At 42.9% G+C, this 27379-nt stretch overlaps 1 protein-coding gene across 3 annotated transcripts in view; it reads right to left on the bottom strand.

Annotated features, from left to right (window-relative positions):
- peak1 (pseudopodium-enriched atypical kinase 1) overlaps positions 1-27379 on the bottom strand; it is a 267998-nt gene that overhangs the window by 14231 nt on the left and 226388 nt on the right. For all 3 annotated transcript variants that reach the window (XM_055934918.1, XM_055934919.1, XM_055934920.1), the window contains 2 exons: positions 24497-24720; positions 2642-3408 (listed from right to left, as the gene is read on the bottom strand). In XM_055934918.1, the coding sequence (XP_055790893.1) occupies positions 2642-3408; positions 24497-24720 (991 nt within the window). The remainder of the gene's footprint in view (positions 1-2641; positions 3409-24496; positions 24721-27379) is intronic.

Here is a 27379-nt window from a genome sequence, read left to right as displayed (position 1 = left end):
TTATGACTGCATGTGGATGCTCTTGTTTGTCTTATTTCTCGGGGAAATCGTCCGGGAAAAGCACTCCTTCTCTTGAGCCTGCCCTTAACGTGGAGGGAGAAGGCTTTGAAGTGCTGTGTGGAGCGCTGAGGGGGTTTTCTGCCATGTAAATAATGCAGCCGCTATGAGCCTTCAGAGAGTATTCTCACACCCCTTGACTTATTCCACATTTTGTTGTGTTACAGCCTGAATTCAAATGGATTAAATCAAATAAAAATCTCACGCATCTACACACAAAACTAAAAATATGAAGAGTGGTACTCAGTGATGTGTTGGATTTTCCCCAAACATAACGCTTTGTATTCAGGACATGGTTAATTTTTATTTGACACATTTTTGGCAGTATTACTGTAGTGCCTTATCGTAAACAGGATGCATGTTTTGTAATATTTCTATTCTGTGCAGGCTTCCTTCTTTTCAATCTGTCATTTAGGTCAGTATTGTGGAGTAACTACAATGCTGTTGATCCATCCTCAATGTTCTCCAATCACAGCCATTAAACTCTGTAACTGTTTTTAAGTCACCATTGGCCTCATGGTGACATCCCTGAGAGGTTTCCTTCCTCTCCGACAACTGAGTTAGGAAGGATGCCTTAATCTTTGTAGTGACTGGGTGTATTGAAACACCATCCAAAGTCTTATTACTAACTTCACCATGCTCAATGTTTGCTTCTTTTTTCACAAATATATATCAATAGTTGCCCTTTGCGAGGGATTGTAAAATATCCCTGGTCTTTGTGGTTGAATCTGTGTTTGATAATTGTATGGGGTACAGAGATGAGTTGGTCATTAACAAATCATGTTAAACACTGTTTTGCACACAGTCCATGCAACGTATTATGTGACTTGTTAAGCAAATGTTTATTCCTGAACTTATTTAGGCTTGCCATAACAAAGGGGTTGAATACTTATTGATTCAAGACATTTCAACTTTTAATCTATTTTAAATTCAGACGGTAACATTACAGAATGTGGAAAAAGTGTGAATACTTTCTGAAGGCACTGTATCTCCAGGTCCATGCTCATATTCAGTTCCCATCCGGCAGGCCGCCCACGCACGCTAATATAGCCGTTTTAGAGAGAATGCTAATGAAAAGTCTTGCCACCAGTTTCCCCAGCTGTCAATCAACCAGATCAACCCACATTGATCTTTCTCGCTCTACTACAGGGTTTCCCAAACCCGTTTCTCGGGACACCAAGGGGTGCACATTTGGGTTTCTGCCCTAACACTACACAGCTGATTCAAATAATCAACTAATCATCAAGCTGTGATCATTTGAATCAGTTGTGTAGTGTTAGGGGGAAAAAACTAGGACCGAATTTAGGAAACACTGCTCCACTGGTTGTAGTTTTGGTCCCATGTTTCATGAGCTGAAATAAAAGATCCCAGAATTTTTCCAAGACGCACAAAAAAAGCTAATTTCTCTAGAATTTTGTGCGCAAATGTGTTTACTTCCCTGTGTGTGAACATTTCTCCTTTGCCAAGATAATCCATCCACCTGACAGGTGTGGCATATCAAGAAGCTAATTAAACAGCATGACCATTACACAGGTGCACCTTGTGCCGGGGACAATAAAAGGCCACTTTAAAATGTGCAGTTTTGTCACACAACACAATGTCACAGATGTCTCAAATTTTGAGGGAGCGTGCAATTGGCATGCAGACTGTAGGAATGTCCACCTGAGTTGTTGCCAGAGAATTGAATGTTAATTTCTCTACCATAAGCCTCCTGCAACGTCATTTTAGAGAGTTTGGCAGTACGTCCAACTGACATCACAACCGCAGACCACTTGTAAACACGCCAGCCCAGGACCTCCAAATATGGCTTCTTCACCTGTAGGATCGTCTGAGACTAGACACCAGATGAAACGGAGGTGTATTTCTGTCTGTAATAAAGTAATTTTGTGGGGAAAAACTCATTCTGATTGGATGGGCCTATGCCCTCCCAGGCCCACCAATGGCTGCGCCCCTGCCCAGTTATGTGACATCCATAGATTAGGGCCTAGCAAATGTATTTCAATTGACTGATTTCCTATAATGAACTGTAACTCAGTAAAATCGTTGAAATGGTTCCAGGTAGCGTTTACATTTTTGTTCAGTATAGATGATGCATGTATGAACTACACACTGACACATCCAGATCAAAGCGGGAGGTTTAAAAAAGACTTACTAGTTGCCAAAGTTCCAGAGCATGTCTTTCACTGTGTGCTATGTGATAGTTACTACAATAAAATGGTTCCCTTGGTAATATTTTCTTTTCAAAGCTAAGAAATTCCCTTCAGCGGGAGGGTAGTTGAGAGAGGACAGCGCTGGTGACTTCCAAGCCATGGTAACAAGAGACATGCGGGACTCAGTGCCCAACAGGCTTAAACTAGATTATTTACAAGAGTTTTCATGAATAAGTGAAGATTTAAAATATATATATTTATTTAACCTTTATTTAACTAGGCAAGTTATTAAAAACGATTTAACTTAAATATAGCTGTTCTCTTGAAGCTCAAAGAGAACTCACAATATTTATTTTGATCTCAAAATAAATCACCCAGGAATATGATATTATTTTATTCCTACTTCTTAGAGTGCAAAGGCCTTTTGGTCATACCTTGATGGCGTAGTTGACCAACGGATCCTTGGCGTAGGAGGCTGTGTAGTAAACAGAGTCTCCGGCTTCGCAGCAGGGCTTCCCTGTTGTCAGCCTGAAGTGCGACCAGCTGTCCGTGCCAAAGCGCAGGTGGTCCTTCTGCCCGGCCATAAAGCGGTCCTCGCACTTCCCCGCCAGCTTCCTCAACGTGTCCGTGTGCAGCCCCCGGATGCGACCCACCACCTCCTCCCAGCTGTCCATGCCATTGTAGAGGGCCTGCCTCTGGGGCTTGCTGCTCCCGCCACACCCACCCACCCTGGCCGTGGTCCGAGCCTTACCCGCCAGGGACTCTGCACTGTGGCAGCCCCGCCGCTCCCGCCCCGTGGTGGCGCTGGGTGCCGAGGCCAGGCACGACAGGCTGTTGGCCCCTCGGCCCTTGTTGACGGCCGCCACAGGTCTCTCCAGGGAGTCCCCACTCTCCTGGTCATGAGGGCGGGCCTCAGAGCTGAGCGAGGAGCTGTGGCTGCCCGTCTCCCAGGTGGAGTCCAGGTCGTACAGGGGGTTGGCCACGCTCAGGTTGGTACCCCCGGGTTTCGCCTCACGCTTGGGCCTCAGAGGGAGCTCCTTTCCCAGGCTGGAGGTCTCTGTGCTGGGGCGGGCTACCGACTTCTTGGGCAGCGGCGGCGGAGTGGCTTTGGAGGCCTCCTCGTCCAAGTCGGCCAGGGTGTCATCCGAAGCCTTGACGTTCCGTGGTTGCTTCAGCGGGATCATGTTGGCTCTGGATTGACCTGCGAAAGGAAAGAGAGATTACAACAACAATGCACGTTTCAAACATCAACAGTTCAGCATCACCAAGTCATTGAGCCAAACGATTCGCCTGTATAGAGAACCTAAGACATCCGACAACCCTATTCCTCTGACAGTATTCTCATACTTTAGTTCTCATGTACAGCAGCTACATATGCTGCCTAGTTCCTCCCTGCGATAGGTCCTGGGGCGAATTCAGGACACCAACCAGAACAGAACAGCTGGTAGTAAGTCTTTCCAACTAGCCACCATGTGGTTCGAAAGTAAATCTCTCCTCAAGTGGTTTTCAGAGAGGCTTAAGGAGGCACTTGGAAAGTGATTTTGTCAGCGGGCTTTAGTTAACAGTGCCCTAATTTTGTCCACCATGGCAGAAATCCCTAGATCCCTCAAGCTTTTCTCCAGAGTGATGGTTCGGTGGAGGTCCCTAGTCAGGGTGAAAAGGACCACAGAAAACTCACACAGCTTGAGTGACGGGAATTAAAAAGCATTAAAAATAACCATTGTGTCACTCGTCAGAGAAAGTGTATTGTAGACTTCGATGCATACACTTCAGGGAACTGTAAAAAAAAAAAATGACATAATTGTAAGACGTTAAAAGTTGTAGGCTTGTGCTTGTTCTGAATCCCTTCTCATCTACCTTGGACATTTTGGTTAGGCCTGGAATTTCATTAAACACTGCATGAGATTTCTTGATGTTAAAACTGAAAACATCTGTTCGTACACACCAATCCAAAATACTCTTGGCTGCCTTATCATTTAGACGCTAAATCGGCTACCAAAGATCTGAATATCGCCTGAAGGGAATAAAGCAAGCCTCCTATCACTCGTGTAAGATTCTGTCCAAGACTGGGAGGCCTGTATCCATCATCTTGTCTAAGAACCAAGATATGGAGTAATGAGCACTGAGGATCAGATGGAAATAAGAGGCACATTTTTTTTTTGAAAGGAAAATAACAGTATTTAACATTTCCCCTTGCAAATCCGTTGTAATCCCGCAAAAGACAACAATCTTTAGCCTAATCCAAATGTATGAATGACCCTGCCACTAATGCTCTTGCTACTACTTTCACTTGGAAAATCCTCCTGAAACGTGTACACACACACACCGATGATTTTCAGATCTATGTACAGAAGCAATGTTACCATCTGTTCCTGGAGGACCCCCCAGGGTTTTTTTTTTTCTTTCTATTTTTGTTTTAGCCCAGCACTAACCCATTTGATTCAACTAAGTTAAACACCGAGCATTTGATCAGTTGAATCAGGTGTGCTGGGCTGGAACAAATATGTGCAATTGACACGGTACTAGGCCAAAAGTGAAAATGGCTTTAAGTGACCAATTTCTAGATTTAGTCCTATAACACTGGGCTCTCCAGCTGCACGGTGACATGAGGCTTCTGCTTCTTGGAGAGTCTACCTCACCAACTCAGGAGGGATTGCTCTGCTATTGCCCATGCCTAGCTATATGAATCACTGGTGTGTGTGTGTGTGTTTGTGTGTTTGCGCATGTATTTTAAAAGGAGAATGTGAGTGAGTGTGTGTGTGTTTATGTGTCTGTGTGATGGTGCATGTGCGAAGGGGGCAGACCTGACAACCCTGTCCAACTTTTTAGGAGTACGCGTGCGGCGAATTGGAGATTCAACTCGCGCGCATAGCACGTGCCGAAATTGGGGTTTTCTTTCCATGCTCGTGCTGTTTGTGTGGGATCGCAATTATAGAATTGTACCAGATCAAGTCTATAAAAGGTTGGAATACTTTTTTGAAAGCATTCCATTTACACATATGGTCAAAGTCACTAACAAGATCTAGTTAGAAAGAACACACAAAGGGCCTTAATTCTTGGAGTTAAAAAAAAATATATATTAAACAAATAATAACAAGTTATTTGTTCAGGAACAAAATGTACAAACGTCTTATCCACAAATTATTTATATTATTTTTTTTAACTGACGTGATAAGAACAAATGTTTGAAGCAGAGCATCCATAACAAATTAACATATCCAGAATAAAAACAAAAAAGCTATGATAGGAAACAGTGGGTGAGAACAAATCTTCTGGAGACCTTCAAACGTTCAGGAAACCATTTCCTAGACAGATTTGCCTGGTAGCTAGAATATTTGTCCTTATGCAGCAGGGCATCAGGGTAGACTTCTCTGTGGCAAACAGTTCCTCTGGCAATCATTGAAACCTTCTTGGTAAGTATCTATATCCACAGTAAAACGAGTCCTATATCGACATAACCGGAAAGGCTGCTCAGCAAGGAAGAAGCCACTGCTCCAAAACCGCCATGAAAATTCCAGACTACGGTTTGCAACTGCACATGGGGAAAAAGATCGTACTTTTTGGAGAAATGTCCTCTGGTCTGATGAAACAAAAATAGAACTGTTTGGCCATAATTACATTTACATTTAACATTTAAGTCATTTAGCAGACGCTCTTATCCAGAGCGACTTACAAATTGGAAAGTTCATACATATTCATCCTGGTCCCCCCGTGGGATAATGACCATTGTTATGTTTGGAGGAAAAAGGGAGACGCTGCAAGCTGAAGAACACCATCCCAACGGTGAAGCATTGGGGTGGCAGCATCATGTTGTTGGGGTTCTTTGCTGCAGGAGGGACTGGTGCACTTCACAAAATAGATGGCATCATGAGGGTGGACAATTATGTGGATATATTGAAGCAACAAGCAGACATCAGTCAGGAAGTTAACGCTTGGTTGCAAATGGGTCTTCCAAATGGACAATGACCCCAAGCACACTTCCAAAGTTCTGGCAAAATGGCTTAAGGACAACAAAGTCAAGGTTTTGGAGTGGCCATCACAAAGTCCTGACCTCCATCCTATAGAAAATGTGTGAGCAGAACTGAAAAAGCGTGTGGGGGCAAGGAGGCCTACAAACCTGACTCAGAGACACCAGCTCTGTCAGGAGGAATGGGCCAAAATTCACCCAACTTATTTTGGGAAGCTTGTGGAAGGCTTTGTGAAATATATGAAATTAAACAATTTAAAGGCAATGCTACCAATACTAATACTATGTAAACTTCTGACCCACTGGGAATGTGACGAAAGAAATAAAAGCTGAAATAAATAATTATATTATTATTCTGACATTTCACATTCTTAAAATAAAGTGGTGATCCAAACTGACCTAAGACAGTAAAAATGTCCTATGATTAAATGTCAAGAATTGTGAAAAACTGAGTTTAAATGTATTTGGAAAAGGTGTATGCAAACTTCCGACTTCAACTGAACAAATGCGACCAGTTATATTTCGTATTTACATTTTATTTTATTTATTTCACTAACAAATGCGTGTGAACTGCTGGCACTTCAGAGCCCACTGAATGTCAATCTTATGTTCTCTAACGTTAGCTTGAAACAATTAGTGTTTACCTTCCACAGAGTCAAAAAGGGATTCGTTCCTGTGCTTACGTACAGCTGACAGTCAGCAAACTCAGCATCACAACAAACAGGAGGAGGGGCAGACACAGGGTAGCTACGTCCAATAATGATGTATTAATCTCCATGTCCGTTGGCACAAACTCCGTACATGTCTGTGTGTTGCAGCTCGAGAATCGGGCTGTTAGATTTACTCAGTGGATTTATTTTTTATTAAAAAGTTTTTAAAAATATATATAAATCAGGCCTTATTAATTTCTGCGAACTTTTAACTCGGATCTGGTACCTGCGTACATGGACAGAGAATTGCGTAGTTGGTACGCAAAATGCGTGCATGTTGGCAGGTCTGAGGGTGGTGTAGGCGAACACTTGCAGTGCTGTAACAGCGCATGCAGATCTGGTACGTGTTGTGTATTAAAGTGTGTGTGTGTGTCAGACTGAGATATATTATCACCCTCACCATGCTTGTCTTCTCACACTGCAGGACTTAACAGTTATGACAATCTTAAATGGATCCAAGAATCCGGGTAATAGATTCTAGATTGGATTGTTTTATGGATGGCTTGAGAAGGCAATGGGCTATACTCCAGTGGGTAGAGACATTTCAAGAACAACGCATATACAGTGGGGAGAACAAGTATTTGACACACTGCCGATTTTGCAGGTTTTCCTACTTACAAAGCATGTAGAGGTCTGTAATTTTTATCATAGGTACACTTCAACTGTGAGATACGGAATCTAAAACAAAAATCCAGAAAATCACATTGTATGATTTTTAAGTAATTCATTTGCATTTTATTGCAAGCAGGCCACAAATGTGCATGTGTCTGCTCCCCAACGGCCAGAAACAGACTCCATGAGGGTGGTATGAGGGCCCGACGTCAACAGGTGGGGGTTGTGCTTACAGCCCAACACCGTGCAGGACGTTTGGCATTTGCCAGAGAACACCAAGATTGGCAAATTCGCCACTGGCGCCCTGTGCTCTTCACAGATGAAAGCAGGTTCACACTGAGCACATGTGACAGACGTGACAGAGTCTGGAGACGCCGTGGAGAACGTTCTGCTGCCTGCAACATCCTCCAGCATGACCGGTTTGGCGGTGGGTCAGTCATGGTGTGGGGTGGCATTTCTTTGTGGGGCCGCACAGCCCTCCATGTGCTCGCCAGAGGTAGCCTGACTGCCATTAGGTACCGAGATGAGATCCTCAGAGCCCTTGTGAGACCATATGCTGACACATGCACATTTGTGGCCTGCTGGAGGTCATTTTGCAGGGCTCTGGCAGTGCTCCTCCTTGCACAAAGGCGGAGGTAGCGGTCCTGCTGCTGGGTTGTTGCCCTCCTACGTCCTCCTCCACGTCTCCTGATGTACTGGCCTGTCTCCTGGTAGCGCCTCCATGCTCTGGACACTACGCTGAAAGACACAGCAAACCTTCTTGCCACAGCTCGCATTGATGTGCCATCCTGGATGAGCTGCACTACCTGAGCCACTTGTGTGGGTTGTAGACTCCGTCTCATGCTACCACTAGAGTGAAAGCACCGCCAGCATTCAAAAGTGACCAAAACATCAGCCAGGAAGCATAGGAACTGAGAAGTGGTCTGTGTTCACCACCTGCAGAATCACTCCTTTATTGGGGGTGTCTTGCTAATTGCCTATAATTTCCACCTTTTGTCTATTCCATTTGCACAACAGCATGTGAAATTTATTGTCAATCAGTGTTGCTTCCTAAGTGGACAGTTTGATTTCACAGAAGTGTGATTGACTTGGAGTTACATTGTGTTGTTTAAGTGTTCCCTTTATTTCTTTGAGCAGTGTATATATATATATACACACACACACAAAACATTTTGTCCATTAAAATAACATCAAATTGATCTGAAATACAGTGTAGACATTGTTAAAGTTGTAAATTACTATTGTAGGTGGAAATGGCTGATTTTTTATGGAATATCTACATACTTACAGAGGCCCATTATCAGCAACCATCACTCCTGTGTTCCACTGACACGTTTTGTTAGCTAATCCAAGTTAATCATTTTAAAAAGCTAATTGATCATTAGAAAACCCTTTTGCAATTATGTTAGCACAGCTGAAAACTGTTATTCTGATTGAAGAAGCAATAAAACTGGCCTTCTTTAGACTATTTGAGTATCTGGAGCATCAGCATTTATGGGTTCGATTACAGGCTCAAAATGGTCAGAAACAAAGTACTTTCTTCTGAAACTCATCAGTTTATTCTTGTTCTGAGAAATGAAGGCTATTCCATGCGAGAAATTGCCAAGAAACTGAAAATCTCGTACAACGCTGTGTACTACTCTCGTTACAGAACAGCGCAAACTGGCCCTAACCAGAATAGAAAGAAGTGGGCGGCCCTGGTGCACAACTGAGCGAGAGGACAAGTACATTAGTGTGTCTAGTTTGAGAAACGCCTCACAAGTCCTCAACTGGCAGCTTCATTAAATAGTACCCGCAAAACACCAGTCTCAATGTCAACAGTGAAGAGGCGACTCCGGGATGCTGGCCTTCTAGGCAGAGTTACAAAGAAAAAGCCATGGGCAAAAGAACAGACACTGGACAGAGGAACTCTGCCTAGAAGGCCAGCATGCCGAAAGTCGCCTCTTCACTGTTGACGTTGAGATTGGTGTTTTGCGGGTACAATTTAATGAAGCTACCAGTATGCCAATATGTAGAAAATCCATTTTTTTATTTTTATTTTTTTTAATCTGCCAAAAAGTAGAGAATGACATAAATATGAATATTCACAAAGTCTGCTGCCTCAGTTTGTATGATGGCAATTTACATACACTCCAGAATTTTATGAAGAGTGATCAGATGAAATGCAATTAATTGCAAAGTCCCTCTTTGCTATGCAAATGAACTGAATCCCCCCAAAACTTTTCCACTGCATTTCAGCCCTGCCACAAAAGGACCAGCTGACATGTCAGTGATTCTCTTGTTAACACAGGTGTGAGTGTTGATGAAGACAAAGCTGCAAATCACTCTGTCATGCTGATTGAGTTCAAATAACAGACTGGAAGCTTCAAAGGGAGGGTGGTGCCTGGAATCATTGTTCTTCCTCTGTCATCCATGGTTACCTGCAAGGACACACGTGCCGTCATCATTGGTTTGCACAAAAAGGGCTTCACAGGCAAGGATATTGCTGCCAGTAAGATTGCACCTAATTCAACCATTTATCAGATCATCAAGAACTTCAAGGAGAGTGGTTAAATTGTTGTGAAGAAGGCTTCAGGGCGCCCAAGAAAGTCCAGCAAGCGCCAGGACCGTCTCCTAAAGTTGATTCAGCTGCGGAACGGGGCACCACCAGTACAGAGCTTGCTCAGGAATGGCAGCAGGCAAGTGTGAGTGAATCTACACGCATAGTGAGGTGAAGACTTTTGGAGGATGGCCTGGTGTCAAGAAGGGCAGCAAAGAAGCCACTTCTCTCCAGGAAAAACATCAGGGACAGACTGATATTTTGCAAACGGTACAGGGATTGGACTGCTGAGGACTGGGGTAAAGCCATTTTCTCTGATGAATCCCCTTTCCGATTGTTTGGGGCATCTAGAAAAAAGCTTGTCCGGCGAAGACAAGGTTAGGGCTACCATCAGTCCTGTGTCATGCCAACAGTAAAGATGGAGCACCTTGCCATAAGGCAAAAGTGATAACTAAGTGGCTCGGGGAACAAAACATCAATATTTTGGGTCCATGGCCAGGAAACTCCCCAGACCATAATCCCATTGAGAACTTGTGGTCAATCCTCAAGAGGCAGGTGGACAAACAAAAACCCACAAATTCTGACAAACTCCAAGCATTGATTATGCAAGAATAGGCTGCCATCAGTCAGGATGTGGCCCAGAAGTGAATTGACAGCATGCCAGGGCGGATTGCAGAGGTCTTGAAAAAGAAGGGTCAACACTGCAAATATTGACTCTTTGCATCAACTTCATTTAACTGTCAATAAAACCCTTTGACACTTATGAAATGCTTGTAATTATAATTCAATATTCCATAGTAACATCTGACAAAAATATCTAAAGACACTGAGGCAGCAGACTTTGTGAAAATTATTATTTGTGTCATTCAAAACTTTTGGCCACGATTGTACACCATATTTCTGATCAATTTCATGTTACTTTAATGGACCAAAAATGTGCTAATCTTTCAAAAACAAGGACATTTCTAAGTGATCCCAAACTTTTGAACGGTAGTGTATATATTTACAGTACCAGTCAAAAGTTTGGACGCACATATTTATTCAAGGGTTTTTATTTTTGTTACTATTTTCTACATTGTAGAATAATAGTGAAGACATCAACACTATGAAATAACACATTTGGAATCTTGTAGTAAACAAAAAAGTGGGAAACAAATCAACAAATATTTTATATTTGAGATTCTTCAAAGTAGCCACCCTGTGCCTTCATGACAGCTTTGCAAACTCTTGGCATTCTCTCAACTAGCTTCACCTGGAATGCTTTTCCAACAGTCCAACTCATCCCAAACCATCTAAATTGGGTTGAGGTCGGGTGATTTTGGAGGCCAGGTCATCTGATTGATGCGGGACAACAGGTAGCCTAGTGGTTTGGGCGTTGGGCCAGTAACCAAAAGGTCGTAATTGTAAATAAAAATGTGTTAACTGACTTGCCTAGTTAATAAAAGGTTAAATAAAAAAAAGAAATAAAACATTTTTTTAAATGCAGCGCCATCACTCTCCATCTTGGTCAAATTGCTCTCACACAGCCCGGAGGTGTGGTTGGGTCATTGTCCAAATGATTGTCCCACTAAGCGCAAACCAGATAGCATTCTGCAGCGATATGCCATCCTGTGGTAGCCTTGTTGGTTAAGTGTGCCTTGAATTCTAAATAAATCACAGACAGTGTCACCAGCAAAGCACCCCCGCTGCATCACACCTCCTTCTCAACCTTTCACCTACTCTGCGTGTCACAAAGACACGAAAGTTGGAACCAAAAATCTCAAATTTGGAGTCATCAGAAGAAAGGACAGATTTCCACAATTCTAATGTCCATTCCTCGTGTTTCTTGGCCCAAGCAAGTCTCTTCTTCTTGGTGGTGTCCTTTAGTCGTCGTTTCTTTGCAGCAATTGGACCGTTAAGGCCTGATTCACGCAATCTCCTCGTAACAGTTGATGTTGAGACGTGTCTGGGAAGCATTTATTTGGGCTGCAGTTAATTGCCGGATTCTGAGGCTGGTGACTAATGAACTTATCCTCTGCAGATGAGGTAACTCTGGGTCTTTCATTCCTGTGGCGGACCTCATGAGCGCCAGTTTCATCATAGCGCTTGATGGTTTTCTTGAAATTGTCTGGATTGTCTGACCTTCATGTTTTAAAGTAATGATAGACTGTTGTTTCTGTTTGCTTATTTGAGCTGTTCTTGCCATAATACGGACTTGGTCTTTTACCAACTGGGGCTATCTTCTGTATACCACCCCTACCTTGACACAACACAACTGATTGGCTAAAACACACCAAGAAGGAAAGAAATTCCACAAATTAACTTTTAACAAGGCACACCTGTTAATTGAAATGCATTCCAGGTGACTACGTCATGAAGCTGGTTTAGAGAATGCCAAAAGTGTGCAAAGCTTTCAACAAGGCAAAGGGTGGCTATTTGAAGAATCTCAAATATAAAATATGTTGATTTGTTAAACACTTTTTTGGTTACTACATGATTCCATGTGTTATTTCATAGTGTTGATGTCTTCACTATTATTATGCAATGTAGAAAATAGTCAAAATAAAGAAAAACCCTGGAATGAGTAGATGTGTCCAAACTTTTGACTGGTCATTGACCTATGAATAACCCCCACGGGCAGTCAGAACATTTGACTGGTCATTGACCTATGAATAACACCCACGGGCAGTCAGAACACCACTCTCAAAGGCTCTAAGTACCGTAGACATTTTGAAATGACACAACCCAAAAGGCACAACCCATGGCAATGTTAAAAGTTAATGACATGCCCATTGCCCATATGCTGTCTACATACATTAAAGGTGGCTGGACCATCCACTAACATTAAACAGCAACGTCATAGCTTCAAATGGCTATTTGCGTGTGGAACTGTTACAAAATGGGATCTTTAATTGTTATGTAAGTGTCTTGGAGAGTTAGGTACAAGGACGGTGCCAACTAACTAGTCCTATGTTGACTCAGCGATCATGGTCACATGGAAAAAGCTGCAGTCCCAATCCTCCACAAATCTCCCCTGGATTAAAGCCTAATTGCATTTAATTTCCTTTATAAATCCAAACTTGGCATAATTTCTGCAAAAGCTATCTTTAAATATACACTCCCCTACGTATTTATTTAGACAATGAACCTAAAACTTGTAATTTGGCGCTATACTCCAGCATTTTGGATTTGAGATTTTTTTTAAATCATATGAGTGGGGCCTCCCGAGTGGCGCAGAGGTCTAAGCAGTCATGTGTTATATTGAAGAAACATCTCAAAAAATCAGTCAGGAAGTTAAAGCTTGGTCGCAAATGGGTCTTCCAAATGGACAATGACCCCAAGCACACTTCCAAAGTTGTGGCAAAATGGCTTAAGGACAACAAAGTCAAGGTTTTGGAGCGGCCATCACAAAGCCCTGACCTCAATCCTATAGAAAATGTGTGAGCAGAACTGAAAAAGCGTGTGGGGGCAAGGAGGCCTACAAACCTGACTCAGTTACACCAGCTCTGTCAGGAGGAATGGGCCAAAATTCACCCAACTTATTGTGGGAAGCTTGTGGAAGTCCACTCAAAACGACATTTACCCAAGTTAAACAATTTAAAGGCAATGCTACCAAATACTAATTGAGTGTATGTAAACTTCTGACCCACTGGGAATGTGATGAAAGAAATAAAAGCTGAAATAAATCTCTCCTATTATTCTGACATTTCACATTCTTAAATAAAGTGGTGATCCTAACTGACCTAAAACAGGGGATTTTTACTGGGATTAAATGTCAGGAATTGTGAAAAACTGAGTTCAAATGTATTTTGGCTAAGGTGTATGTAAACTTCCGACTTCAACTGTATCTAGTCCCCCCATTTGAATTTGTTATAAGTATACGGACAAATTCACCTATAGTGTATTAAAGTGGTCAAACATTTAGTATTTTGGTCCCATATTCCTACAGTAGCACACAATGACTACACCAAGCTTGTGACTCTACAAACTTGTTGGATGCATTTGCAGTTTGTTTTGGTTGTGTTTCAGATTATGTTGTGCCCAATATAAATGAATGGTAAATAATGTATTGTGTCATCTTGGAGTCACTTTTATTGTAAATAAGAATAGGTCTCTGAACACTTCTACATTAACTCTTTATACTCATACCCGCATACGGGTTGAAAATGTCAGATGTGGACACTGATAAGAGCCTAAATTAGAAGGCAGTGGCTGTACAGTAACATGCTATACATGACGTCAGAGCACAACTTCTCCTCTTCACAGCGTATTATTGGTATTGACTGACAGCGGTTCTGAATTTGAGGACTTCACGTGACAAGAAGTTGAGGATTATAATAAATACCGCTTTGATGTCATACAAGCAAGCCAAAACACCCGAGTCCAAATTTGCACTTCACATTTCCATATCATAAAACTAATGTAATATACAGTGTCAATATTTATGATCACTATGCTTTATGTACAGTTACAAGATGACATGACTTCATAGTTCTGAACAGAATAAGCCTACAGTGGCTTGCGAAAGTATTCCCCCCCTTCACATTTTTCCTATTTTGATGCCTTACAACTTGGAATGAAAATAGATTTTTGGGGGGTAAGCATCATTTGATTTACACAACATGCCTACCACTTTGAAGATGCAAAATAATTTTTATTGTGAAACAAACAAGAAATAAGACAAAACAACTGAACTTGAGCTTGCATAACTATTCACCCCCCAAAGCCAATACTTTGTAGAGTCACCTTTGCAACAATTACAGCTGTAAGTCCCTGGGGAATGTCTCTATAAGCTTGGCACATCTAGCCACTGGTATTTTTGCCCATTCTTCAAGGCAAAACTGCTCCAGCTCCTTCAAGTTGGATGGGTTCCGCTGGTGTACAGCAATATTTAAGTCATACCACAGATTCTCAATTGGACTGAGGTCTGGGCTTTAACTAGGCCATTCCAAGGTATTTAAATGTTTTCCCTTAAACCACTTGAGTGTTACTTTAGCAGGATGCTTAGGGTCATTGTCCTGCTGGAAGGTGAACCTCCGTCCCAGTCTCAAATCTCTGGAAGACTGAAACAGGTATCCTCAAGAAATTCCCTGTATTTAGCGCCATCCATCATTCCTTCAATTCTGACCAGTTTCCCAGGCCCGGCTGATGACAAACATCCCCACAGCATGATGCTGCCACCACCATGCTTCACTGTGGGGATGGTGTTCTCGGGGTGATGAGAGGTGTTGGGTTTGCATCAGACATAGTGTTTTCCTTGATGGCTAAAAACTACACTTTTGTCTCAATAATGGATTTAATGGTGCTCCGTGGGATGGTTTCTGATAAAACACATTTTAACCCAACCCTGATCTGTACTTCTCCACAACTTTGTCCCTGACCTGTTTGGAGAGCTCCTTGGTCTTCATGGTGCTGCTTGCTTAGTGGTGTTGCAGACTCTGGGGCCTTTCAGAACAGGTCTATATATACTGAGATCATGTGACAGATCATGTGACACTTAGATTGCACACAAGTGGACTTTATTTATCTAATTATGTGACTTCTGAAGGTAATTGGTTGCACCAGATCTTATTTAGGGGCTTCATAGCAAAGGGGGTGAATACATATGCACACGCCACTTTTCCATTTCATTTTTATTTATTTGAAACAAGTTTTCTTTCTTCTTTTTTTTCACTTCACCAATTTGGACTATTTTGTGTATGTCTATTACATGAAATCCAAATAAAAATACATTTAAATTACAGATTGCAATGCAACAAAATAGGAAAAATGCCAAGGGGGATGAATACTTTCCAAGGCACTGTATGTTTCTCGTATTGTGAAAAAAAAATTGTGGGGAACACGCATCGGAATGCACTCGTGACTCTATTTTATGCGCACCCAAATTATGATCTGCTTCTCTGAATTGCCTTGTGAAAGCCTAACACTGTAATGTCGTATTTGGTAACTTAGCTAGCCATGTTGGCCATAGAACAAACTTTCAAATGATGCCCACTTGAGCAGATTGCGATTTATAATGGACCATTTTTGGAATGCGTAAACAACAGTAATTGTGTGACGGCGGGTTATGCAGGGTTGTGTCCCAAAGAAAACTACAAGTCTGCTTGCTCTAGTTCCTCAACAGCACAGTTAGGAGAGCTCAAATTAGCACCTCATAGTGGAAGACTCTTCTTTTCAGTCATTCAAATTAGGTAGTAACGGTGCACACTTTGGAGAGGTGTGTGGCCACTTGGTGACACCAGTTAGACCTCTCACTCAAACCCTTGTTATTTGTTTGTCTTATGTTGCACGTACCCCAAGTTCACCATGAATATTCTTATCATGATACTGAATGCATCCACTTCCGACGAGCCTAAATGGTTAATGTGGATGCTACCATGATTACAGATAAATCAGGATTGAATCATGAATAATGATGAGTGAGAAAGTTACAGATGCACAGATATGATGCCCCAAAAACAGGCTAGCCTCTCACCATTACAATAACAGGGGAGGTAAGCCTTTTTTTGGGGGGTATATTTATGCATCCGTAATTTTCTCACTCATCATTATTATTAACGATTCATTCCTGATTATCCATATTAATGGGAGCATCCACATTAATGTAGTGTTCAGAAACATACTCTATTCTTATTTACAATAAGTGACTTCAAAATGCATGAAGCCTTTTTGCAGAGTATTCTTCAACTTCCCATTGCATGAGAATTGATCGAAAGCAATTACTGAGATGCTACAGTGCCCATAATCCATACACAACAGAAGCCCAACAGTATTCTGATCGATAATTCCGTCTGGGTTTCCACTAAGCTAACATATGGAATTCTTTAACGATGGTTATACCGAGGATCATTTGGCCATTTGATTTGGAATTTTAGGACCCCTGTAGGTATTCTTTTATTTTTATTTACGTAAAAAAACCCATTGAAATATTGAATTTGGCCTTACTGCTATTAGCCCATAGAAACACATTGAATAACGGATTCATACATGAAAAAAAACGATCGTCCAAAAATAAATCAAAAGGACGTTTGTTTTTGAAGTGTCTGTCCTATGCCTGAGAGATTACCATGGTAACCATGAAAGAGCAGGAAATAAAACATTTTTTTGCGTCTAATGACATGTATACCTTCGACGTGGAAATGTCCCTATTCACTTCCATTCGTTTTTCGAACACCATCGTATTCGCGAGAGTCTCATCTTCCCATAGAGGGGTAACATTAGTGTGTAGCCCAAAACATCCGGACACTATTATTATCATTTTTATTGGTCGCGTACACAGTTTAGCAGATGTTATAGTGGACGCAGCGAAATGCTTACGTTACTAGCTCCTAACAATGCAGTAAAATGTCAAACAAGTACACAAATAATTTACCTCGCCCAGAAAGTTCATAAAGAAATGTCGGAACGAATCCAATTAACAACCCAATAGCACTGTAACAATCTTTTCGGCTGTAGGTAATAATACAAACTATTCTGAGCAAATAATAATAATACCCTTCTATTATATGAGGCACAGGAGGAGACAAATGCTGTGCAGCAGAGAGGTTTTAACTTTGGCTACTAACCATTGCAAAGTGATAACCCGGTCTCTTCCCATAACTGACCACAATACTGGCAACACTTTGGCATTGCTCGGCTACTGAGAGAACCACTGAGTGTCAATATACCAAGGAGAGGAGGAGAGGAGTGGAGAGTATAGATAAAAGAAAAGCAAGTAGCTGATCATGAAAGAGGGGTAGAGAGATGGGCAGGAGAGGCGCAAGAGGAGAGGGTGAGAGGAGTGGAGAGAGAGAAAAGAGGTAAGCAGCAGAGAAGAGGAGGAAGGTAAAGGAACGAGAGATGAGGGGCGAGTAAGAGAGGTGGAAGGATGAGGAGGGTGGGGAGTTCGAATGAGAGAGAGATGATGTGTCAAAAACACAAAAATGAGAAGAGAGAGAACTCCCTACCTCGATCCTGCTAATGGCTCTGTGTCAAAGTTGTGAGAAGAAGAAGAGAAAGAAAGCAGAGCGAAGGGGGGCACTCTCCCTGTTCGCCTCCCTGAAAATTCCTGCTGCGACACTCGTGCCAACAGGCAGGCAGACGGGCAGGCAGGACGCCCCTGCGCTACGTCTCATTCCGCTTCTCATTTTGATAGAAAGGGGAGGGTGTGTGCGAGTGTGTAAGAAAGTGTGTGTGCATGTGTTTGGGGAAAGAGAGAATCAATGTCATTCTTTCAACTTCAGAGACACAGGACAGGAGGCAGGGATTTCAAAAAGAAAGAACCCTTTCCACTGTGGAAGACTGGACTGCTCATTCATGGCATATCATAGCATGGTATGGCTCAGCACAAATCAGCACAGCCCAGCATAGCCCTACACAGCCAATGTCTGACAAACATAGCACAGTATGACATGGCATAGGCCAGCACAGTTCAACACAATCCCCCACATCTGTCCACAACTCAATATTCGAATTAGACTGCACTTAAGTCTCTTGACAGGCCGCCTTCACAAAATTGGTTTCTAACCTCAAAGGTCTTTCCTGGTTCAATAAAGGTTCAATAAATATGAAAGCAAATTCAAGAAAGTCCTCCATTCATTTTGCTTGCGCCCATCTATAACCTACCCTGTTTTCTGATCCGTGCAGTTGAAGAGCAGAAAATCACAAAAAAACGTGCTTGTTCATTCTCCATCATTTCACATTCTCACTAACATGTACCCTCTCATTAGCTGTTAGTTGGAGCAGGATGTAACTAGGTTGCAGGGTGCTCATCATTTAGTCACACAGAGGGCTTTCATCACTTCCAGCACACACACACACAGGCCACTTGACAGCAACGAGAGCCATCCACACACACACACACACACACACACACACGCAGCAGCCCTTCACGATCAAAGCGACAGGGCTCTCTCCATTTGGGCGACCGATACGGGCTTCCCAATTGCTTTCAAACAGCAAATCTAAAGAGATGCAATATGCACGTCATTACACCGACAACTTCTCTGGAAGGTTCTGATCTGATATAAGCGGAAGCAAGTGATGATGATGAATATGCAAACAGAGCAGTCACTCCGAGTCAACCAGCCCTAACGGGGGCGCGGTCCTGCACGTAACATCAGTCACCATGAAGCGTAACCTCCGCTGCGCATTGCTAAGCAATAGCCTTTGATGAGTGATCCAGCAGGCTTCAATACAAAGTGAAGTAACAGGGAAGTGGTCAGAGAGAGCCAGTAAGATGCACTACACGAACAAAAGTTTGTGGACACCTGTTCGTCGAGCATCTCATTCCAAAATCATGGACATTATAATGGAGTTGGTCCCCCCTTTTCTGCTATAACAGCCTCCTCTCTTCTGGGAAGGCTTTCCTGTCGACGTCGGACCATTACTGAAGGGGACTTGCTTCCATTCAGCCACAAGAGCATTAGTGAGGTCGGGCACTGATGTTGAGGGATTAGGCCTGGTTCGCAGTCGGCGTTCCAATTCATCCCAAAGGTGTTCAATGGGGTTGAGGTCAGGGCTGTGTGCAGGCCAGTCAAGTTCTTCCACACCAACCTCGACAAACCATTTTTGTATGGACCTGGCTTTGTACACAGGGGCATTGTCATGCTGAAACAGGAAAGGGCCTTCCCCAAACTGTTGCCACAAAGTTGGAAGCACAGAATCGTCTGGAATGTCATTGTATGCTGTAGCGTTAAGATTTCCCTTCACTGGAACTAAGGGTCCTAGCCCAAACCATGAAAAACTGCCCCAGATCATTTTTCATCCTCTACCAAACTCTACATTTGGCACTATGCATTCGGGCAGGTACCGTTCACCTGGCATCCACCAAACCCAGATTTGTCCGTCTCTGTGAATTAATACGACAGTGAGAGGCATCACTTTTAAAGAATATACTGTAAATATCTCCAACAAGTAGGATGAGCTTTTCGGGGGAAAATAGAGACTTTATGAAAAGGCGTCATTGTGCACATCTATTCAAACTGTTGAGAAATAGTGGAATAGCAAGGTTTTGCCTAGAGTTATTTATATATTCTGCCAATGCTTTCACCGAGTTCATAACACTAGAAGGGCAAAATACACCCACCACTTCAACCCTATTACAGGGGCTGAGTCACTGGCTTACTGGTGCTCTTTCATGCCGTCCCTAGGAGGGGTTCGTCACTTGAGTGGGTTTAGTCACTCACGTGATCTTCCTGTCTGGGTTGGCGCTGTGGCGGAGATCTTGTGGGCTATACTCGGCCTTGTCTCAGGATGGTAAGTTGGTGGTTGAAGATATCCCTCTAGTGGTGTGGGGGCTGTGCTTTGGCAAAGTGGGTGGGGTTATATCCTTCCTGTTTGGCCCTGTCCGGGGGTATCATCGGATGGGGCCACAGTGTCTCCTGACCCCTCCTGTCTCAGCCTCCAGTATTTATGCTGCAGTAGTTTATGTGTCGGGGGCTAGGGTCAGTCTGTTATATCTGGAGTATTTGTCCTGTCTTATCCGGTGTCCTGTGTGAATTTAAGTATGCTCTCTCTAATTCTCTCTTTCTTTCTCGGAGGACCTGAGCCCTAGGACCATGCCTCAAGACTACCTGGCATGATGACTCCTTGCTGTCCCCAGTCCACCTGGTCGTGCTGCTGCTCCAGTTTCAACTGTTCTGTCTGCGGGTATGGAACCCTGACCTGTTCACCTGTCCCAGACCTGCTGTTTTCAACTCTCTAGAGACCGCAGGAGCGGTAGAGATACTCTTAATGATCGGCTATGAAAAGCCAACTGACATTTACTCCTGAGGTGCTGACTTGCTGCACCCTCGACAACTACTGTGATTATTATTATTTGACCATGCTGGTCATTTATGAACATTTGAACATCTAGGCTATGTTCTGTTATAATCTCCACCCGGCACAGCCAGAAGAGGACTGGTCACCCCTCATAGCCTGGTTCCTCTCTAGGTTTCTTCCTAGGTTTTGGCCTTTCTAGGGAGTTTTTCCTAGCCACCGTGCTTCTACACCTGCATTGCTTGCTGTTTGGGGTTTTAGGCTGGGTTTCTGTGCAGCACTTTGAGAAATCAGCTGATGTACGAAGGGCTATATAAATACATTTGATTTGATTCTGATAATTTCTGTCGTCGTCTTTAAACCAATAACTAGACCTGAAAACTAGCTGGCCAATCAATGTCATCAATTGATCCAAGACCAGCTCAGTTAATCCCTACCATTGTGACAATGAGTCGTCATAATCCTGCATCAAATGTACATGATCCGAGGGGCATTGGCAGACACAATGTAAGTGCCGTAATTTATGTGCCCCTAATTGCTCCCAATACTTCTGTTTATCCCACAGCTACTGTAAGCAGTAATCATGTGCCTATGCGCCAGAGTTATACAGTTAGCAGTGAGGCGGTGTGCCATAGTAGGAAGTCCACTTCGTTGCAGCTCACCCTGCACTATCAGCTCCAATATAAATAACATGAGCAAGTCTACCTCTGATAAGCTTCCCAGTAAAGCATTCAAAACAATCAAGCAACCCAGAAAAGTGCTAAAAATAGCCCATATTAACAGCCTGAGAAACAAGGTCCATGAAGTCAATAACTTGCTTGTAACAGATGGCATTCATATTCTGACTATCTCTGAAACTCACTTAGATATTACCTTTGATGATACAGTGGTAATACATGGTTATAACATCTACCGAAAAGACAGAAATGCCAACGGAGGCGGTGTTGCAGTGTCTATATTCAGAACCACATCCCTGTAAAGCTTAGAGACAATCTACTGTTAAATACTGTTGAAGTAATATGGCTACAGGTGCATCTGTCTCACCTAAAGCCCATTCTGGTGGGAAGCTGCTAGAGACCACCAAGTGCTAACAGTCAGTATCTGGATAACGTGTGTGAAATGCTTGATAATGTATGTCAGGTCAACAGAGAAGTATATTTTCTGGGTGATTCAAATATTGACTGGCTATCATCAAGATGCACACTCAAGAAAAAAACGTCAAACTGTAACTAGCGCCTGCAACCTGGTTCAGGTTATCAGTCAACCTACCAGGGTAGTTACAAACAGCACAGGAATCAAATCATCAACATGCATTGATCACATTTTTACTAACGTTGCAGATATTTGCTTTAAAGCACTATCCAAATCCATAGGATGTAGTGATCACAATATAATAGCCATATCTAGGAAAACCAAAGTTCCAAAGGCTGGACCTACAAGAAGTTTAGTAGTGATTCCTATGTTGATGATCTGGTCTGTGGTGTGTAATGAGGAGCGTCCAGACGCTGCACTTGAAACATTTATGAAATTGCTCATTCCAATTACTAATAAGCACACACCCATTAGGAAGATTACTGTAAAAACTGTTAAATCCCCTTGGATTGATGAGGAATTGAAAAATGGTATGGTTGAGAGAGATGAGGCAAAAGCTATGGCAAATAAGTCTGGCAGCCCAACTGATTGGAAAACGTGCTGCAAATTAAGAAATCATGTGACTAAACTAAATAAAAAGACAAATAAACTACACTATGAAACAGAGATCAATTATATAAAGAATGATAGTAAAAAGCTTTGGGGAACGTTATATGAACATTTTGCGGGAAAAAGCCATTCTTTGAATCAGATGACTCATTCATCACAAAGCCCACTGATCTTGCAAACTACTTTATTGACTTTTTCATTGGCAAGATAAGCAAACTTAGGGATGACATGCCAGCAACAAACGCTGACACTACACATCCAAGTATATCGTACCGAATTATGAAAGACAAGAATCGTACTTATGAATTCCGTAGTCAGTGCAGAAGAAGTGAAAAAATATTGTTGTCTATCAACAATATTACTGAAAAAAAAAATTATGAGGATAATAGCAGACGATATTACCACATCTTCAATTTAAGCCTACTAAAAAGTGTGTTCCCTCAGGCCTGGAGGGAAGCTAAAGTCATTCCGCTACCCAAGAATAGTAAAGCCCCCTTTACTGGCTCAAATAGCCGACCAATCAGCCTGTTACCAACCCTTAGTAAACTTCTGGAAAAAATTGTGTTTGACCAGATACAATGCTATTTCACAGTAAACAAATTGACAACATACTTTCAGCACGCTTATAGGGAAGGACACTCAACCAGCACAGCACTTACACAAATAACTGATGATTGGTTGAGAGAAATTGACAACAAAATGATTGTGGGGGCTGTCTTGTTAGACTTCAGTGCAGCTTTTGACATTATCGATCCAAGTCTGCTGCTGGAAAAACAAGTCTTATGGCTTTACAGCCCCTGCTATAATGTGGATAAAGAGTTGCTTGTCTAACAGAACACAGAGGGTGTTCTTTAATGGAAACCTCTCAAACATAATCCAGTTAGAATCAGGAATTCCCCAGGGTAGCTTGTTTAGGCCCCTTGCTTTTTAAAATGTTTACTAACGACATGCCTCTCACTTTGAGTTAAGCCAGAGTGTCTATGTGGGCGGATGACTCAACACTGTACATGTCAGCTACTGAAATGACTGCAACACTTAAAGAGCTGCAGTTAGTTTCAGAGTGGGTGGCAAGAAATACGTTTGTCCTAAATATTCCTAAAAACTAAAAGCATTGTATTTGGGACAGAAAATTCACTAAACCCTAAACCTCAACTAAATCTTGTAATAAATCATGTGGAAATTGAGCAATTTGAGATGACGGAACCGCTTGGAGTAACACTAGATTGTAAACTGTCATGGTCAAAATATATTGATACAGTAGTAGCTAAGATGGGGAGAAATCTGTCTATAATGAAGCGCTGCACTACCTTATTAACAACACTATCAACAAGGCCCTAGTTTTGTCGCACCTTGACTACTCTTCAGCCGTGTGGTTAGGTGCCACAAAAAAGGACTTTGCAATTGGCTCAGAACAGAGCAGCACGGCTGGCCCTTGAATGTACACAGAGAGCTAATAATAACATGCATGTCAATCTCTCCTGGCTCAAAGTGGAGGAGAGACTGACTTCATCACTACTTTTATTTATGAGAGGCATTGACATGTTGAATGCACCGAGCTGTCTGTCTGAACTACTGGCACGCAGCTCGGACACCCATGCATACCCCACAAGACATGCCACGAGAGGTCTCTTCACAGTCCCCAAGTCCAGAACAGACTATGGTAGGCGCACAGTACTACATAGAGCCATGACTACATGACTACATCAAGTTACTGACACAAGCAGTAAAATTAGATTGAAAAAACCACCTTATGGAACAACAGGGACTGTGAAGAAAGAAAGACAGACAGACAGAGAGACAGAGATACAGACAGACAGAGAGACAGACAGAGAGACAGACAGAGAGACAGACAGAGAGAGACAGAGAGACAGACAGAGAGAGACAGAGAGACAGAGAGAGACAGAGAGACAGAGAGACAGAGAGAGACAGAGAGACAGAGAGACAGACAGAGAGACAGAGAGACAGACAGACAGACACACACAACCTAGGATGTTTTCAAGTTCACAGTGTCTCCCAATGGCCAGCTAAAGCCAGGTCTTACCCAGGTTGCTGTAGGTGGCACTGCAGGAGCTGGATGCTGGCGAGTGGGAGTGGCCATCCTCCTCCTCCGGGTCAACCAGGCTGGGACTGCTCTCGCTGGCCGAGGCCGGGGTGGCAGCCAGGATGACACACTCCTCCCCAGGGGACAGTAGCTCCAGTTTGGCGGGTAGGGAGGACGCGGTGGGCATCTCCCCCTCGGATATGTTGGCATCACATGGCACCTGGCTGCAGGGCAAAGGAAAGAGAGTTGGCAAAGCTTAGAGAGCGGGTAAAGGTTGTACCAGAATAGAGATGGCACTAGCATCTCATATACAGAGATGGAGGAACATGAAGCAGTGTTTTAATATGAATGAACATGAATTGCCTACAGGGGGGCTTAGAAAGGCATAGAAGAAAGTGAGGCTTGTGTCACAACAATGCCAAAAAGGACAGTATGAGGGCCTCCCGGGTGGCGCAGTGGTCTAGGGCACTGCATCGCAGTGCTAACTGCGCCACCAGAGTCTCTGGGTTCGCGCCCAGGCTCTGTCGCAGCCGGCCGCGACCGGGAGGTCCGTGGGGCGACGCACAATTGGCATAGCGTCGTCCGGGGTAGGCAGGGTTTGGCCGGTAGGATATCCTTGTCTCATCGCGCTCCAGCGACTCCTGTGGCGGGCCGGGCGCAGTGCGCGCCAACCAAGGGGGGCCAGGTACACGGTGTTTCCTCCGACACATTGGTGCGGCTGGCTTCCGGGTTGGAGGCGCGCTGTGTTAAGAAGCAGTACGGCTGGTTGGGTTGTGCTTCGGAGGACGCATGGCTTTCGACCTTCGTCTCTCCCGTGCCCGTACGGGAGTTGTAGCGATGAGACAAGGTAGTAATTACTAGCGATTGGATACCACGAAAATTGGGGAGAAAATGGGATAAAATTTATTTAAAAAAAAAAAAAAAAAAGGACAGTATGTGGAAGATTACACGAAGAGTCAGGAGCAAAGGGGTAACATTTCTGGTGGCACATGAGAGCTGACGAAAGGAAGACAGGGAGTTGGAAAGGAAGAGAGGAGCATTATGGTTAGGGTGATGAAAAGGGTGTCGTAAGAATGTGCTAGATTTAAATGTGTTGTTAGCATCTTTTAATGAGATCCCTGCCAGCCCTGTATATGTGTGTGTGTGTGTGTGTGTGTGTGTGTGTGTATATGTGTGTGTGTGTGTGTGTGTGTGTGTGTGTGTGTGTGTGTGTGTGTGTGTGTGTGTGTGTGTGTAAAAATGCATAAGAATGTGTTTTTATCGCAATGTCTCAAAATAATTTGATTAATTTCATTTATCCTGAGCAAGGCATACCTCCATCTGTATATCTCAAATAAATGCTCACTGTGTATTATCTGATGACCGAGATCGACAGAAAACTAACCCATGCATGGACTGATATGGTAATCTAAATATATATTTATATATATATATATATATATATATATATATATATATATATATATATATATATAAATATAATCTAAATATAATATGTGGAAATACTTGCGTCTAAACTGCAACTTTAACTCATATGGATGAATATACTGTATATTAATACAGTGCATTCAGAAAGTATTCAGACCCTTTGAATTTCCCCCCACATTTTGTTACGTTACAGCCTTATTCTAAAATGTATTGCATTTTTTTCCCCTTAGCAATCTACACACAAAACCCGAGAGCAGGTCTTTAGAGGTTTTTGCAAATGTATCAAAATAAAAACAGAAATACCTGATTTACATAAGTATTCAGACCCTTTGCTATGAGACTCGGAATTAAGCTCAGGTGCATCCTGTTTCCATTGATCAACATTGAGATGTTTCTAGAACTTTCATTGGAGTCCAACTGTTGTAAATTCAATTGATTGGCCATGATTTGGAAAGGCACACACCTGTCTATATAAGGTCCCACAGTTGACTGTGCATGTCAGAGCAAAAACCAAGCCACGAGGTCGAAGGAATTGTCCGTAGAGCTCCGAGACAGGATTGTGTCGAGGCACAGATCTGAGGAAGGGTACCACAACATTGAAGGTCCCCAAGTACACAGTGGCCTCCCTCATTCTTAAATGGAAGAAGTTTGGAACCACCAAGACTCTCCCTACAGTATCGTTGTCCGGGTTAGGGAAGGGTTTGGCCGGGGTAGGCCGCCATTGTAAAATAAGAATTTGTTCTTAACCGACTTGCCTAGTTAAATAAAGGTTCAATAAAATGTAAATAAATTAACCCTGGTCACCCTAATAACAACATCAAAACTGTCAAGGCTATGGTGTAATGTTGTGACGACCCTCCCACTCTGTCTACCGTTTTCTCTCTCTCCTTGCTCTTGTTTCCCTATTAGGATGCCGGTGGGCGGAGTTGGGAGGGTCGTCAGCTACATGGGGAACACCTGGGCCCACTCTCCCAGGATAAAATCACCACTTCCCCATTCATCAAGGAGACTCTCTCCATGTAGACAGTTTGTTAGATTCGGTTATGTTTCATGGAATTTTTGTTTGTTTGTTTTAGCATCTTTCAACACCCTGCACTATCACGTTCATGCATGCAAAACATTCAATTACACTACTGATTACTGATTACACACCCCATTGTATATTATACCTAGTTTCGTTAGTTAAATAAATATATTTTTGTTACTCCTGATTTCCACGTGGTCTCCCTTTTGTTACGGGCTCTGAGCCGGTTCGTGACAAGTGGGGGCTCATCCGGGATCTAATTGAACGTATTTGTTTGGGAGAACGTGGAGGTACGTGTTTTGGTTTAAATATTTTATTGAGTTGATAGGCCCAGTATTGGTTGCCTTAGTTGGTTGGTTGGTGTGCTGCGTTGGAGAGAGTACATTGGTTAGTTTCCAGGCCCTGCCCAGCCTGGAAACTCTTGTTCTACC

This window comes from Salvelinus fontinalis, chromosome 9, assembly GCF_029448725.1.
Source record: "Salvelinus fontinalis isolate EN_2023a chromosome 9, ASM2944872v1, whole genome shotgun sequence".
Lineage (NCBI taxonomy): Eukaryota > Metazoa > Chordata > Actinopteri > Salmoniformes > Salmonidae > Salvelinus > Salvelinus fontinalis.
This window is presented reverse-complemented; position numbering and strand designations above follow the sequence as displayed.